Below are 17680 nucleotides of genomic sequence, written 5' to 3'. Positions count from 1 at the left end.
CACATGCATACTTCAACCATGAAAGTGAAACTTAATTTATATCAATGTGCGTAGGCTACGTCCTGTTTTATGTACAACAGGATATAAAAATGCATGCAACAATGCACCTCTCCTAATGTTTGTCAAGCTATCTAATGAGGCATAACTTTTAACATTTATAAGGAACAGAACACACTTGAACAAGTTCTTAGAAACATTTTATGATTTATTTATAATTTATAATTGTGGCCTATATTCCTCCTGCGGCGCAGACACCTGTACATGGAAACAGAAAAACATAACCAAAATTAATTTGATGCAGCACTGATAAAGAAAGTCAGCAGTAGGCTATGGATTTCTAAATGCCACCCTACCTCACGTCTCCTCATCCCTCCCTCTCTCTCTGGCGCATACTTAAGCCACTTCTTGATTGCGTCACTAAAAGTAGCGTGTGTGCTCCCTGGCAGCTGCTTTTGTAGAGCATCTGAAAGAAAAAGAACAAAACAACATTGAGACTTTGCATGGTGATAATTGTTAAAGTTTGAGTTGTTAAGACTATGCACGTCACACTCTAGTGGTAGGTGGCAAGTAATGGTACTAGTACAGAAAATATATGTAAAAATCAGAAACCATAGATGTGAATCTTGTGACAATTTAAACGGGATTAAAAAAAAAAAAAACATTTTAATTTCCCCATTGACACAAAGCGGAAATAGAAATGCCACTACCGGACCGTTCGTCACTCAGTCAGCCTCCCTGGACTTGCCTGCACACCTGCTTTTTCTGAGTAAGGCGCCTGGTGAGTTTCTTAATCCTTTTTAATCCTTTGCATCTTTCACAATATGTTTGTCGTTATAATCGTAATGTTACAGTTAGTGAAGGAGTTATCAAAGAACGTTTAGAAGTAGTGTGCAAGTACTTGCAACAGCTTACTATTTTACCCTCTTTTACAGCTTTGTGCACATGCATAACCTACCAAACAGGACATCATGGATCTTGGTGTCCTTAAACGCAGTTTTTTCCCCCTTTCCAGCCCAGTTAAATTGGCTGGCCAAGCTGTTGACCAGGAGGCTACGCAGCATCCACCTCACTGTGACCCCTACGTCGGTTCCTCCACAAAGGGCTAAGGTAGACACCTGATAGAATAAAATGTAGCATGAAGACAATAATGAGAAAGTATTCAGTGTTTATCATTGTTTCATTGATTCACAATGATATTAAGTATTTGTGTTTCTTTTTGCAGGTGTTGCAGATGACTGGAAAGGAAAGGTAAGACTCAATAAGTACCATTAGCTGCTTTTGTTTGGCATCTTCCTTCACCAGGGCCTCTGCTGCCAAAAACTCCTCCATGGTGGAGAGTGGGAGCTTGATTAGGGGCGATGTCTGGGGTGTGTCTTGTCTCCCCATCTGTCTCCTTAGGGCCCTGACCTCTTGCGCCAGCCTTCCTACTTCCCCCTTCAGCTCCCTGTTTTCCTCCCTCAGCTGGCCAAGGAGAGCGATGACTGTGCTGATGCCCATGTCTGTTAAGTAACACCAAACATTAGGACTTTTATTTCATATTGCTGGTCATTTTTGAACAGTGATTACAGTTGATGACTCACCACGCAGCAACTGATTGTTCCCCTGTTGCGATGGCAGAGGTGTGGCTGAAATATCAGAGAGTACAATTTAGTTCATTTCAAGGTGCGCCTTAATTTAAATTTCTGTTCTAAATTTACAATTTTCATGTTGATTGATTGATTTCCTCTTTGACTTACCATGGAAGCAGTGACGTGGCTGGGGTGAATCTGAGAAATTGTATAGTCAGTTGATCAAAACGCATCTACATAGATATTTGTTTGTTGTTTTGTTTTTTTAGTCGTTTATGGCATAAATCAAGGCAATGCATAGTTACCATGGGTTAGTGGCTGGCTGTGAAGGAAAGGGCCTGGCGGGGTTTCTGACGACGGTGAATCTGAAAAATAGTAAGCAGTCAGTTGATCAAAACATATCTTCACTTACTCATTGGTATTTTAATTTCTGGCATAAATAAAGGAAATGCATAGTTACCATGAGTTAATGGCTGGCTGTGAAGAAACAGGCCTGGCTGGGTGTCTGAAGACGGAAATGAAAGCATTATTATTTCAGACAACTTCTAGGTCTTGAGTAGAACAACAACAACAAGTGGTACAGATAGTCACCTTCATTAAGGGAGGGGAATTGCCACTCGCTGTCCAGCTGAGTGGCATCAATAGATGGTGGCCTCCTCCCCCTACGGCTTGGTCCTGCCTCCTCCTCGCTGTCCTCCTCCAAATACCTTTTGTTTGGTCTTTAAAATAAACCCAGGACCTTACTGACACAGCTCAAAACACAAACGAAACCATAATTGAACTTACAACTGCAAGTTGTGATTTAAAAAAGAAAACACTTTTACCGTCTTTTCCTTGGCCCCATCTCACCATCATCCGATTGCAGGTCTGCTGTAAGGCAGCCTTCCTCAAGCGATCGGGTCAGGTAACGTCTTGCTTTGGCAAAGGTGCCTGAAAGGGAAGGCAGTCTTAATGAAATTGGCTTAATGCAGTATTGAAGTATTGTCATTGGTTTAATGAAGTAGCTATGCAGCTCACCACAGGTTGCCAGCACCCTTATTTTTTGATGGACTCGCCATCCTTGTCCCGGTGGGGTGCAGTTCATGGCGGCCTTCACAGCTTTGTTTCCGCCAAAGGGTGGCCAGTAGCATCCCACTTCTCCGTCAACATCTACCACCCAGCTGGACGGCACAACTGCTGCACTCCGGTCTTGGAATTCCACAACTTTCCAAATCTGTGCCATCTATAATAATAAAAAAAAAAAGTACTCCATGGAAAGGATAGTTAATGCCTGCCATCCAGCTGGAGTACTCCAACTGTCCAGATTCCTTCTAATGCATAAGTAAAGATGTGTTTCTTTGTGTGTGTGTGTGTGATTTTTTTTTTTTGTGTGTGTTTTTTTTTTTTCTTCCCATATAGGTTTACGAATGGTGACGAAGAGGGATTGCCACAAAGGTCTCTCCATCTGGGAACAACACACATTTGCCCTGGACAACCTCAAGCCGGTCAACGTTAAGGCAGCTGTCTATGCCAAATACTCTGTAGCAGCCAATGCTTGTGGAGGGGCAAGGATAGTGGAAATATGACTCCCTCCTCTTGAATTTCATGTAAACCACAAAGACAGAGTCACCATGTTTAATTATGTTTTTCACCATTACGATTTCATTTTTAATCACTAGGCAATCATCGCCCTGCTTTGAAGAAAAACAGAAATCATTGAAATGCACTTTTTTAAATTGCTGGCCAGAACTTAAGTGTTGGGGTAATGGGCCCTCCTGGTGTGGGTGTAACAACTGTGGTTGTGTAGGTGGTGGTGGAAATAAACAAACTGGCTCCTCTGAAAGGCGTTTGACAACCTGTTGTAAAGGTTGAGATGGCTTGCGTAGCATTTTTTTTAGTTTACCCAAATAATTCTCGTAAGGAAAGGATGAGATGTTGTCTAGGGAACCATACTGGCAGTACTCATGTGTCAGATGTATTGTTTGATGTACGCTAAACACAATCTCGTCTTTACCATACACCTCTCCAAAATGCTTTACAAAAGCCATTAACAATTTTTCGGAAAAACAAACCATACTTTCAGAAATGTTTGGTGTGAGTAGCAAAAACATGGCCACAGAAAACAACATGAAGTTTTCATAGAGATCTTGTGGAAGAATGTCCCTCAGAACTAATGGCCCACTGTAAATCATAAATTGGCGCAGCTCTGCCGCTTTCCACCTATCAGTTTCAGCGAGTTCACGGGGTTTCCGTGCAAATTCAGCTGGAGTATAGGGACGAAGCTGTATTAACTTTTCGGAGATGGCTTTAATGGCTCTTGTAGGCTGCCTTGTAGAGTTTTTCCCCCTCATCCAAAAATGTATCAACTTTTTCATAACGCCAAGGCAACATAAATGCATATAATCTATTGGGAAGGCAGACACCATTTTCACCAGACCCGTCAGAGGACTTCTGTTGATGTGGTGGTCCTCATCTACCATATTTTCAAACTCCTCGTCTGACCTTAGCCTAATCAGTCTCAGGATACGTCATTTTTTTCTGCCAAATACCAGTCTGATGGCATTTATCGCATCCAGAGTACCCATTATGGCATTTAATTTGTTTTACAAATGCTCGAGCAGGAGCATCACAAATGAAGGATGAAATGGCCACCCTCAGCTTTCTACCTCCAAATGTTTGATTGATTGATTGATTGATTGATTGATTGATTGATTGATTGATTGATTGATTGATTACTTTATTCTGAACAATAAAGAAGAAAGATATAAAAATAAAAATTTTAAATAAAAAATACAATAATCAAAACATCATCATAAACAAACAGAATAGCGTAGCCACAAGGCAATAACATAATGTTCAGAAAGGATTAGGAAGAAGTAATAACTTATCCAATCCTAACCCTCTATACCACCGCTAATCAAATGTCACTTTCCACCATAATAAACTATATATACAAAAGAAAACAAAAGCAATAAACAAAAAAGAAAACATACCAACATATCAAAACATACCGACATGGTATAATATCGACCAAATCAAATCATATATACAGATACTTATGTTATGCATATAGACACACATACAATACATATATACAGTACATACATATACACATACCTATAACTATACACTAAATACAAGAAGACCAGTCACAGACTTACTCTCAATTTCATCATCACCTATATAGTCTGCCTGTCCTCATTCTCATATATTTTTATTAACATGTTTTTATATAATTTTTTAAACAGTTTTATGTTGGTGCTATTTTTAAGTTCATTATCCAGACCATTCCACAATTTCACCCCACAGACTGTTATGCACATACTTTTCATAGTTGTTCTAACATTTACTCTCTTAAAATTCATTTCCCCTCTCAGGTTATACCCACCCTGCCTTTCCATAAACGTATTTTGTACCTCACCCGGAAGAAGGTTATGTCTTGCTTTATACATAATTTGTGCAGTCTTGTGTTTAACCAGATCCGTGAATTTCAGAGTGTGTGCTTTTACGAATAATGCGTTTGTATGCTCAAGATATCCCGTATTATTGACAATTCTTATTGCTCTTTTTTGTAATGTGCATAACAGCTGCAGGTTAGATTTGTAGGTATTACCCCATATCTCCACACAGTAGCTCAAATATGGAAGTATGAGTGCATTATACAGAGTATGTAGTGATTTATAGTCCAGAATGTGTCTTGATTTCCCCAAAATTGCAGTAATCTTTGCTATTTTTGCTTTAACATGATTAATATGCGGTTTCCAGCAGACTTTATGATCAACAATCACACCCAGAAATTTTATTTCATACACTCTTTCTATGGTTATGTTGTCAATTTTCAATTCAACTTGAGGGTTTGACTTATATTTTCCAAATAACATAATCTTTGTTTTACTCAAATTCAATGACAATTTGTTTACGTTAAACCACCTTTTTAATTTATTCATTTCGGTTGTGATTGTTTCCATAAGCTGCTGTGCATTGTCCCCGGCGCAAAAGATGTTTGTATCATCAGCAAATAATATGCATTTCATTATACTTGATACATTACATAAATCATTAATGTACAATATAAACAGTTTAGGACCTAAGACAGACCCTTGCGGTACTCCACATGTTATGGGCAAATACTCAGATGTGTGATCTCCAATTTTTACAAATTGTTGCCTGTTACTTAAGTAGCTCCTCACCCAGTCCAAACCAACCCCTCTGATACCATACCTCTCTAATTTTTTGAATAGAATGTCATGATTTATTGTATCAAATGCTTTCTTTAGATCTATGAAAATTCCCATAACATGTTTTTTATTGTCTATACCATTTGTGATTTTCTCGATAAGTTCCATTAATGCCAGGGTTGTTGATCTGTCTTTCCGGAATCCGTATTGACTGTCAGCTAAAAGTTTATATTTTTCAATGAAATTGTCTAGTTTTGCTGTGAACAGTTTTTCGAGGATCTTGGAGAACTGAGAGAGTAAAGAAACTGGCCTGTAATTTGTGTAATGGTGTCTATCTCCACATTTATATAAAGGTATAACTTTAGCTATTTTCATGTTGTTTGGAAATTTACCAGATTGAAAAGACATATTACATATGTGAGTAAATGGTTCTGCAATTTCTTCAATAACTTTTTTTTATTAAACTCATATCAATATCATTCCAGTCAGTGGAGGTTTTACTTTCACTTCTCCTTACAATGTCTATGACCTCTTTTATGCCAACTGCACCAAGGAATATAGATTTAGGATTTCTCTCCCATCGAGTAGCCTCCGCCCCTCCAGGTGTGTCTGTATCTTGAATCTTTTCTGCCAAATCTGATCCCACATTTACAAAGAATCTATTAAAACCATTTACCACTTCCTCCATATTATTTATTGATCTGTCATTCTCAATATAATGATCAGGGTAGCTTGTGTTTTTGTTTTTAGCTCTATTCCTAATAATACTATTCAGTACATTCCATAGCCCCTTCATATTATTTTTATTACTATCTAATAATTTATTATAATATTCCTTCTTACATGTCCTCATAATGCTGGTTAATTTATTCTTGTATTTTTTATATTTAATTTCTGCCTCCAAAGTTCTTTTTTTTATGAATTGTCTATACAGCGTGTTCTTTTTTTTACAGGCATTTTTTAATCCTTTGGTGATCCATGGACCATTTGCTTGTTTTTGTCCATCATTGTATTTCCTTACAGGACAGGTTTTATCATATAGTGTTTTAAAGATATTTAGGAATCCACTGTATGCTTTGTCAATATCTTCTTCCTCATATACTACTCTCCAGTTCTGTTTAAGTAATTCACTCTTAAGTATCCTTATGTTTTCTTCGGTTCTTATCCGTTTGTATTTCAGCTGATTCATATACTTAGGTTTCCAGTAATTACAGTGATAGACAATAAATACAGGCAAATGGTCACTGATGTCGTTATATAAAAGCCCACTTTCTGTATTATTTTCCATGTTACCCCATTGCAAAGCAGATCAGAGAGGTCTTTAACAAACTGCGTCAGATAATCAAACACATTGGAGGGTTTTCCAGGGCCACAAAAGATGCCAACTAAAAACGGTGTTCTGGTGTAATCGCAATCAATCAGTGCCAAAATAGGCCAAAACTGAAGCCTGGTGCTTTTGAAAATAGGGAGACCATCGATGTTAAATTGAACTCTTATTGTTTGAATAACATCTGGTAAATGGATGGTGCTTAATTTGGACAAAATTCCCTTTGCCAAGCCAAAATGGAAGTATTCCCCATTACCTACGGTCTGTAATGGTACTGCAGGCTTAGTGCCCAATAAGGTCCTAGCATCCTTGGGCAGTTCAGGGTGGCTTGTTCTCAAAATGGTCAACAGAGCAATAATGGCAATCAAAGGCACAGAGAATGATGCAGCCCAGTGTTTTAATTTTTGGTGAAGCCCTGACTCTTCAAAAGAGTCACCATCAATATGACTGTCACTGTCACCCTCTGAAGACATGCTACTGCTGTCAGACTCTGCATCACTGCACCCTCCCAACTCAACAGAATCCCCACCATCCTCATCTAAACCCATTGATGATGCAGGCCTGGGTGATGCAATTGAAGGAGAGACTTGAGCAGCAGGATTACCCAGAGCTGACTCAAAATCAGACAGAATCTGCCTTTCTGACATTTCAGTAGCTGTCACAACACGTCTTCTTTTTGACCAATAAGAAGCCATGTTCTCTCCCCTAAAGAAATAAATGTCTGCAGTACCTTTTGAGGGAATGATGGGGTAGTGGTCTTCAGGTTCCATTGAGGTAAACATGGGGGGAACAAAGACAACATTTACATCATTACATTTGAAATAACCTTACACACACACACACACACACAGTTCAAACAATTGTTTTATAGAAAGTTCTGTTTTAATACCAACAATGTTTTAACAATGTCTGGAGTCATGTTCTAATGGCTGCGACCCATACTGCCCTACAAAGCCAAAAGACCTTAATATCACTTAAGGTCAACATGAGTTATTGCCATTTTTGGAACAGAGGACATCAGTTGTATCATGTGATGAATTATTTCGAGTCATTTCTGTTTTTTTCTGGTAACAATAAGACGTCTGTGGCAGCGGGGGCGTGGTCAAGCACCGGTCTGTGACAGGAGGGCGGAGTTGGGGAAGGTAAGTGGCAGAATCGCTTCACCTGAGTGTCATTAACCTGTGTTTTGTGTGTTCTCCCCAGTAAACCGCCCTATTTAAGGAGGGAGAGCGAGAGCAGAGGGAGAACCGGACGAGACGCTGTCTGTGTGTGTGTGTGTCTCTCGCGCTAGTGAAAACTGTTTGCAACTCTGAAAAGTGTGGCAATAAAGCCGGTTAACAAACCTGATCTCTGTCCTGCCGTCCTCTGTGCTCCACCCACACGCGATTCACGCTACAGTGGTGCCGAAACCCGGGACCGTGGAGCACCTGTCCTGCAGCCCCATGGAATCCTCCCCGTTCGCGGACTTGGTCCACGCCCTCGCCACGGCCCAGCAGAGCCAGCACCAGGCGCTCGTTACACTCCGGAAGGAGCAGGAGCGCCGCTTCGAAGCCCTGGTACTGGCTCAACAGGAAGACCGCGAGGCGTTCCGGCGCCTCCTCGCGTCGGCGGGGTCCACCAGCGCCCCGGCCGCGGGCCCATCTCCCATCACTTTGACTAAGATGGGCCCGCAGGACGACCCCGAGGCGTTCATCGCATTATTCGAACAGGTCGCCGAAGCCTCGGGGTGGCCGATGGAACAGCGCGCGGCGCGCCTCCTCCCCCTCCTGACGGGAGAGGCGCAGCTAGCCGCACTACAGCTCCCCGCCGACCACCGGCTGGCCTACGCCGACCTTCGCCGGGCTGTCCTCCAGCGCGTGGGGCGCACGCCGGAGCAGCAGCGCCAGCGCTTCCGCGCGCTGCGAATGGAGGAAGTCGGCAGCCCGTTTGCGTTCGGCCAGCAGCTCCGGGACGCCTGCTGGCGGTGGCTGAGGGCCGAAGATCGCGACGCCGAGGGGATCATCGACCAGGTGGCGCTGGAGCAGTTCGTCGCCCGCCTACCCGCCGGAACCGCGGAGTGGGTCCAGTGCCACCGCCCGGCGTCGCTGGATCAGGCCGTAGGACTGGCGGAGGATCATCTGGCGGCTGTCCCGGCGGCAGGACAACGGATGTCTTCTTCTCTCTCCTCTTCTCTCTCTCTCTCTCTTCCCCCTCCTCCCGTGTCCCGTCCTCGCCCCATTCCCCCACCACGGAGGCGGGGGCCGGCCCCACCCCAGCCGGCCCGCCGCACCCGTGGTGCCCTCCCGTTTCTCCCTTCTATGTCTGTCTCTCCCCCCCCTCAGGTGAGTGACCCCCAGTCCACAGCTGCAGAGGGGAGGCCCGGGCCGGTTTGCTGGCGCTGCGGGGAACCGGGCCACCTGCAGCAACAGTGTGCCGCGATGGAGGTGGGGGCGGTGGTGCGGATCCCCGACGCGCCAGAGGCTGCCCTCGATCAGGCCGGAGCATATCGCATACCGGTAAGTGTACAAGGGGCGACCTATCAGGCGTTGGTGGATTCGGGTTGCAACCAGACCTCGATCCGCCAAAGCCTGGTGCAAGACGAGGCATTGGGGGGAGCACAAGGGGTGAAGGTGTTGTGTGTGCACGGGGATGTCCACTGCTACCCGTTGGTGTCGGTCCACATACATTTCAGAGGGGACAAATCTATAGTGAAGGCGGCGGTTAATCCTCGCCTTACCCACTCTTTAATCTTGGGGACTGATTGGCCGGGATTCCGGGGGTTGATGGCACACCTAGTAAAGAGTGGGTCCTGCCGGTTAGCCGGGGGGGGTCCCGGTGTCGTTTTGGCTGGGGCTGCGGTCGCAGGGCCGTCTACGTCATCTCCGCGACAGAGTGAGGGGCCCCCGGCTCCTCCTCTTTCTATTGGGGAATCCCTCGCGGATTTCCCACTGGAACAATCGCGAGACGAAACTCTGCGACACGCGTTTGACCAAGTGAGAGTAATCGATGGTCAAACGCTCCAGCCGAATGCCACCCCGACCTTCCCCCATTTTTCCATTTTAAAAGATAGGTTATACCGAGTGACGCAGGACACTCAGACGAAGGAGCGTGTCACCCAGTTGTTAATTCCAAAGAGCCGTCGGGAATTGGTATTCCAGGCGGCTCACTTTAATCCCATGGCGGGACACCTCGGGCAGGATAAAACACTCGCCCGGATAATGGCCCGATTCTATTGGCCGGGGATTCGCGGCGACGTCCGTAAGTGGTGTACGGCGTGCCGCGAATGTCAGTTAGTAAACCCAGTGGCCATTCCAAAAGCGCCCTTGCGCCCCCTACCATTAATCGAGACCCCGTTTGAACGAATTGGGATTAATCTCGTCGGGCCATTAGATCGGTCAACACGAGGGTACCGCTTTATATTGGTTCTGGTGGACTATGCAACGCGATACCCGGAAGCGGTGCCTCTTCGCAATATCTCCGCACGTAGTATTGCAGAGGCTCTCTTCCACGTCATCTCCCGGGTCGGAATCCCGAAAGAGATTCTGACTGATCAAGGCACCTCGTTTATGTCACGAACACTGGCCGAACTGTATGGGCTACTGGGTATTAAGCCGATCCGCACCAGCGTGTATCACCCACAAACGGACGGTTTAGTCGAACGGTTCAACCGCACCCTCAAGAATATTATCAAAAAATTCGTAAGTGAGGACGCACGTAACTGGGATAAGTGGCTCGAACCCTTGTTGTTTGCAGTGCGAGAGGTCCCCCAAGCCTCCACGGGGTTCTCCCCATTTGAATTACTGTATGGGCGTAAGCCGCGCGGCATCTTAGATGTACTGCGGGAAAATTGGGAGGAGGGACCTTCGCAGAGCAAAAATGAAATTCAATACGTTATGAATCTGCGCGCAAAACTCCACACGCTCACCCACTTAACTCAGGAGAATTTGCGGCAGGCCCAGGAACGGCAAACCCGCCTGTACAACAAGGGCACGCGCCTTAGAGAGTTCACTCCGGGAGATAAGGTACTCGTCCTGTTGCCCACGTCGAGCTCCAAATTAATCACCAAGTGGCAAGGGCCCTTTGAGGTCACACGGCGAGTCGGGGATGTCGACTATGAGGTTAGGCGAACGGACAGGGAGGGGGCGCTACAGATCTACCACCTCAATCTGCTGAAGCTCTGGAATGAGGAGGTCCCCGTGGCGTTGGTGTCGGTAGTTCCGGAGAAGGCGGAGCTGGGGCCGGAGATCCAAAAAGGGTCATTGGCATCTCGCACCTCTCCGGTCCCCTGTGGAGACCACCTCTCCCCGACCCAACTCACGGAGGTCGCCCAGTTGCAGGCCGAGTTTTCGGATGTGTTCTCGCCCCGGCCCGGACGCACCAACCTCATAGAACACCACATAGAGACGCCCCCGGGGGTGGTAGTGCGTAGCCGACCTTATAGATTACCCGAACACAAAAAAAAGGTGGTTCGGGAAGAACTTCAGGCCATGCTCGAAATGGGCATCGTCGAGGAGTCCCACAGTGACTGGAGCAGCCCGGTGGTCTTGGTTCCCAAGGCCGACGGCTCGGTCCGGTTCTGCGTGGACTATAGAAAAGTCAATGCGGTGTCTAAATTCGACGCGTACCCAATGCCTCGTATTGATGAGCTGCTTGATCGACTAGGCACGGCTCGCTTTTACTCGACACTGGATTTGACGAAGGGATATTGGCAGGTCCCCTTGACTCCATTATCCCGGGAAAAAACGGCCTTTTCCACACCGTTCGGCTTACACCAGTTCGTCACACTTCCGTTTGGGCTGTTTGGGGCGCCCGCTATGTTTCAGCGGCTGATGGACCGGATCCTCCGGCCCCACGCCACCTATGCGGCCGCTTATTTAGACGACATAATCATTTATAGTAATGACTGGCAGCGGCACCTGCAACACCTGAGGGCCGTCCTTAGGTCGCTGAGGCGGGCGGGGCTCACTGCCAACCCGAAGAAGTGTGCGATTGGGCGGGTGGAAGTACGGTATCTGGGCTTCCACTTGGGTAACGGGCAGGTGCGTCCCCAAATTAATAAGACAGCAGCGATTGCGGCCTGCCCGAGACCCAAGACCAAAAAGGGGGTGAGACAGTTCCTGGGGCTGGCTGGCTATTATCGTAGGTTCATACCTAATTATTCGGACGTCACCAGCCCGCTGACTGACCTCACTAAAAAGGGGGCGCCAGACCCGGTCCAGTGGACGGAGCAGTGCCAGCGGGCTTTCTCTGAGGTAAAGGCTGCACTGTGTGGGGGGCCACTTTTGCACTCCCCTGACTTCTCTCTCCCCTTTTTGTTGCAGACAGATGCGTCGGACAGAGGGCTGGGGGCCGTTTTGTCCCAGCAGGTGGGGGGAGAGGACCACCCAGTGTTGTACATCAGCCGGAAGCTGTCAGTGCGTGAGGGGCGCTACAGCACTATTGAGAAGGAGTGCCTGGCCATCAAGTGGGCGGTCCTCGCCCTCCGTTACTACCTGCTGGGGCGCTCTTTCACCCTCTGTTCGGACCACGCACCCCTCCAGTGGCTCCACCGCATGAAGGATGCCAACGCGCGGATCACCCGTTGGTATCTGGCGCTCCAACCTTTCAACTTCAAGGTGGTCCACAGGCCGGGGGCGCAGATGGTCGTGGCGGACTTCCTCTCCCGTCAAGGGGGGGGGGAGTCGGCTGCGGGCCGGACGGGCGCCCGGCCTGAGTCGGGCGGTGGGGGTATGTGGCAGCGGGGGCGTGGTCAAGCACCGGTCTGTGACAGGAGGGCGGAGTTGGGGAAGGTAAGTGGCAGAATCGCTTCACCTGAGTGTCATTAACCTGTGTTTTGTGTGTTCTCCCCAGTAAACCGCCCTATTTAAGGAGGGAGAGCGAGAGCAGAGGGAGAACCGGACGAGACGCTGTCTGTGTGTGTGTGTGTCTCTCGCGCTAGTGAAAACTGTTTGCAACTCTGAAAAGTGTGGCAATAAAGCCGGTTAACAAACCTGATCTCTGTCCTGCCGTCCTCTGTGCTCCACCCACACGCGATTCACGCTACAACGTCGTTTTTACCGTAACTTCCAAAAGCAAAGGGAAAACCAAGGCAGAAGCCTGTAATGAGTCTGATGAGTTAAGGTCTTTTGGCTTTGTAGGGCAGTATAGGCCTACAGCGTTACAAAGCCCAGCCCCCTCAAGCCAGGTATAGAGCTACCGGTTATAACCACGGCCTATATACTCGATTGAAATGCTTTGTTTTCACTCCATCAAGACAACTACTTTGACTAGTTTTCGACTAAACAATGCATCTGCATGTTTATTGTATTAGTTGAGGGAATATAAGCAATTTCGTTCATGGTACCTCAAACAAAGTGGTCACTACAGAAGCGTTGGTAGCCTGGATAATCTTTAAAGTTCATGGCCGCGAGCGACCCATGGCTACACAAAAGAACAGGTCAGCTCAAAACGACATGCGACTAGGCCTACATGCTCGATTTAAACGCTAAGTTTCACTCCAGCAAGACAAGTACTTCGACTCGTTTTTCGATTGAATAATGCATCTGCATTGTTGTTGTTTCAAATGGATACTAGTTGAGGGAAATTTCTCCAACGCGTGATATGACTGAAGTTCATCATAACTTCTTAAACTGCTTGAAATTGTATTCGAAATTCCCTTTATTAATAGTGACTGAATAATGGTACGTACCAGATGTCCAGGGATGAATGAAAATGTAGCGTGGTCCAGTGTTTTTCTCAATGTTGTTTCAATGGTCCAAGCGTAACAGCAGGCCGATCCACAAGAGAGTCGCGATCCAACCGAGTGGTGGAGTTTCACGTGCACCCAGGTATATAACGAAAATGAAGTCATCCAGTAAACAGCAGTGGTAATCGCACTGCATTATGGGACATTATGAATTAAATAATTATAATTATAAATTATCATTATAATTATAAATTAGAATTAATTTATGATCATCTTGGAAATGTTAAGTTATTTGCAAAAAAAACTTTCAAAGATAGAAGGTCAAATCCATTGCTGAGTTAAGAAAGTAAACTGTTTTTTGTTCTTTTTTTATCATTTACTTATCATTATCACTTATATCATTTACTCGTATCCATGTGTAAGCAGGATAAGACAAACAGTGGCAATTCATATTCTGAACAATTAGTTGCTCATCCTACCAATGTTGAAAACTGGCCGGCAAAAGTGACGATGGTTCAACATCGCATATTCGACCTTCTCTGACGGTTGACAGATCAACCTTTACCCACGGTGATTCAACAGTGATAAATCGACCTTCTCCGACGGCGGAGAAATCGACGTTTCACGGTGCCGTTTCAGCGTTGATTTTCTGACTTACGACGGAAACCGACCATTCTGACCAAGAATCGGCGCCGTTTCAACGTCCCTCTGCTATCTGGGTATCATGCCGCCATCTTGGTCTAAGAACTACAACTACCAGCCAACTTCCGCGTTGACTACGTAACGCCTGGGCGGGATCACGTACACATTCCTCAGGTTTCAACAAAAGGACTTGGAACTCGGCCATCTTCGCTCTTTCGCGTCGGACTCCAACCGAGACTGACCAGAAGAAGGGTACTCACCATCAGACGTCTGAACCACGCGTTTCCTCCTTTATCTAACTCTGATCAAGTTAGATTTCAGAAACACGCAATCATCAACTGAAGCGAGTTATTAACCGGTTTGCAAGTATTACTTCTCTTTTAAAGCGTACGCGGCTGCGAGCAAAGGCAGTTTTCTAAAGAGCTCTTCTCTTTTCTTTCTTTTAAATCCGTGCACAGTGTTGAACAAAGACTTTGTCTTATCAACTACGAAGATCACCAAAGAAAGCTTCAGAACTCTTCTCCTCTCTCACCGAAGTGCAACCTTCCGCCTCGAATTTCTTCAGACAGAAGACGAGACTCTTTGCAGTAAGAAAGGCATTGGGCAAACAGAAGTTTAAGTCTTAGGAATTAGTTATTCTATTCACTTAATGTGAAGTTGTATGAGGTTAAATGAAGTGTATACACTGAATCTTGGTTCTCTATCATTGTTTATTGATTTCAATTGTTTAATCAATAAGTTCTTGCATGTTATCTCTCCTAACATTCTAATTTCATTTAACTCACTCATATTTTGACCTTATTAAGATTTCAGTGAGTATTCCTTTGTCTGAGTCGAAAACGTGCTCACTAAACCTTGAGATAACATTCCACACACACCCTGGCGGTTCCTGGCTCTTCCTGGCATGGGAATTTAACCCCTAACCCCACACACGTGGAGTTAGCCACACACACACAGACTCAGAGAAACACTGTTCCACTCTGAGATTTCATTCTGTTGCCATTCAATTATTAAATTTCCATTTTGTTCTTTTTTTTATTAATTTCCTTTTTTTTATCTTTTTATAATAAACTCCATTATTATTGAAATTGTGTCATTGTCTGTTTCCAATACCTCTGAAGTCGCCCACGTCGTAAAAGAACTCTTAAGGTGTATGAATAATTAATTAGATGCAGTTTGGTAAGTGATAAACTTTGAATTATCACATTTTAAATGATTATTCAATTGAATCTTTAAATGATTCACTAAATGATTCATTTGATTCACTGAATGATTCACTGAGTGATTCACCGAATGACTCACTGAATGATTCATTTGAATGATTCACTTCAAACAATTCAATGAGACTGATTCCATGGTAGGATTCAATTCAAATGAGTCAAATTAAATGATTCAATGGGATTGAATCCATTTAATTATTAAAGATTGATCATTTGATACCAATCTACATATCCATAATCATTAATTACACCTACATAATTGGTGCCCCGTGTGAGGCCGATTGGTTTGTCGACTTCTTAAGTATTGTGCAACAGACAACCTACCAGTTTGATTAACCCCAGGTGTGTTAAAACAGGAGTGTGATAATCATATCACAAATTCTCACAACCTATTGATAACTTAGGATAAGAGAACATCTCCAAACAAATAAATTGTTAATTAATTAATTACATAGTTAATATTAATTAATAATAATTGATTAATAATTAACTCATTAATTAATTAATTACCCAATACCTCATCTAGCTAAAATGGTATCCCCTCGTGCCTCAGAAACTGAAGACAACGGCCAAGACGTGTCTCTTTTTGAGGTCATCGCAGACCTCATTCACTGCTCTGACTCCAATAGGGCACTTATTAGGGGCATGAGTAGGCAGGAGTGCCAAGCTAGCATAATCAACTCAATAACACAAATGAGAGACCCAAAGAGAACAACAATCAGTGTCCCAGATGCACTAGGTAGACTATTCCTTTTACACTTCCAGGAAACTGATCGAGAGATCAGATCCCTCCGCCAGGATACTGATCGAGAGATCAGATCCCTCCGTGGAGAGGTTGACAGGCTGACCGCTTGCAACGCCGAGCTGGTAGTCAAGGTCAACGATTTACAGAGGGAACGTAACCTCTTAAAGGACTCTCTTGATGAGTGCGCCGAGAAGCTAGAGAAGGCTGAGAAAGGTGCCGTAAGGGCTGCTGAGGAGCAGACTCCTGACGAAGGTCGTGGGGGGCGCGAGAAACCCCCACCCATGCGTTAAAGCTTAGAGCGGGAAGCAGCGTCCAAACCGGACACCGTGGATTACCTGGCCGAGAACCAGACATCCCGCCAAACTCCATCAACTCGCTACATGACTCCGTCGTCGTCTAGCCAGGATGGAGCCGTCCTGCGCTCATCCCAAGCCCAGGCCCGTAGCACACCTAGGTCAGTGCGCTACAGTTTCCCTGATCCATCTTCAGATGAATCAGACCACGCATCTTGTGCAAAGCGGGAGCGATTCCAGAGTAGCTCAGACAGTGAGTACTCAGGAGAGCAAAAGAAGTCGCATAAGGATGCGCACCAAGCTCTCCGCCTACGGCAAATTGACCTACTTGCCCAAGATATCGAGCGATTCGATCCCGATAATAAAAGAACAAACGTAAATGATTATTTACGATAAATTGACCGATGCCTGTTGGACCTACCGAAAGCCACAACGTGAGAAAAACTCAAACTAATCTGGAAAACCTCCAGTAGTAGCATCCGTGCCTTTTTAGAAACACTACCACCAGATGTTCATGATAGTTATTTGAAACTGCGCAATTACATGAGAGAAGAATATGCGCCATACATGGATGAAACCTCCGCAACATTGTGTGCTATACAAATCAAACAAAAACGGTCTGAGGCACCTCGTGAATATTATAGACGGCTACGTACTGCCTACTTCCAGGGTAGTAGCGCACCAGGCTTGGAAGAAGATAGAGGTTTCAAATCCCTCATCTTATATAACCTCCACCCAAGCGTGCGGAATCATGTCACACTGACGTGTCAACAAGGTTTCTACTCCATGAGGGAAACTAGGCGACTAGCCCAAATGACCTGGGAGACCATCATCAAACCCACAAACAGGAACGATGATGACCCCAAAGTCCTTAGCCTCCAGGGTGAGGACAAGCCCCCGCTAACCTTAGAAGGAAGCGAAGCTCCAAAAGGGGGACCCACCTGGAGAAACTCCGGTCCAAACCGCCCCTTGCCGAGCCATCACCAAGGTGAGTGGGAGAATCGGCAAGGTAAGGCCAGGAGAGACCGATGGAAAGGCCATAGTGACCATGGCAACCGCTCATC

General features: G+C 45.4%; 1 protein-coding gene across 1 annotated transcript; it reads left to right on the top strand.

The window, feature by feature from the left end:
- Nucleotides 1-8318: 8318 nt before the first annotated feature.
- LOC132870539 (zinc finger protein with KRAB and SCAN domains 8-like) lies at nt 8319-12923 on the top strand. Its single transcript, XM_060904217.1, has 2 exons — nt 8319-9547; nt 12882-12923. The coding sequence occupies exons 1-2, from the start codon at nt 8495-8497 to the stop codon at nt 12882-12884; spliced, it is 1056 nt and encodes a 351-aa protein (XP_060760200.1). The 5' UTR covers nt 8319-8494; the 3' UTR covers nt 12885-12923.
- The last annotated feature ends 4757 nt before the right edge of the window (nt 12924-17680 follow it).

This window comes from Neoarius graeffei, chromosome 22 (genome assembly GCF_027579695.1).
Source record: "Neoarius graeffei isolate fNeoGra1 chromosome 22, fNeoGra1.pri, whole genome shotgun sequence".
Lineage (NCBI taxonomy): Eukaryota > Metazoa > Chordata > Actinopteri > Siluriformes > Ariidae > Neoarius > Neoarius graeffei.
The sequence above is the reverse complement of the archived record's forward strand: the minus strand, read 5'-3'. Positions and strand labels throughout refer to the sequence as shown.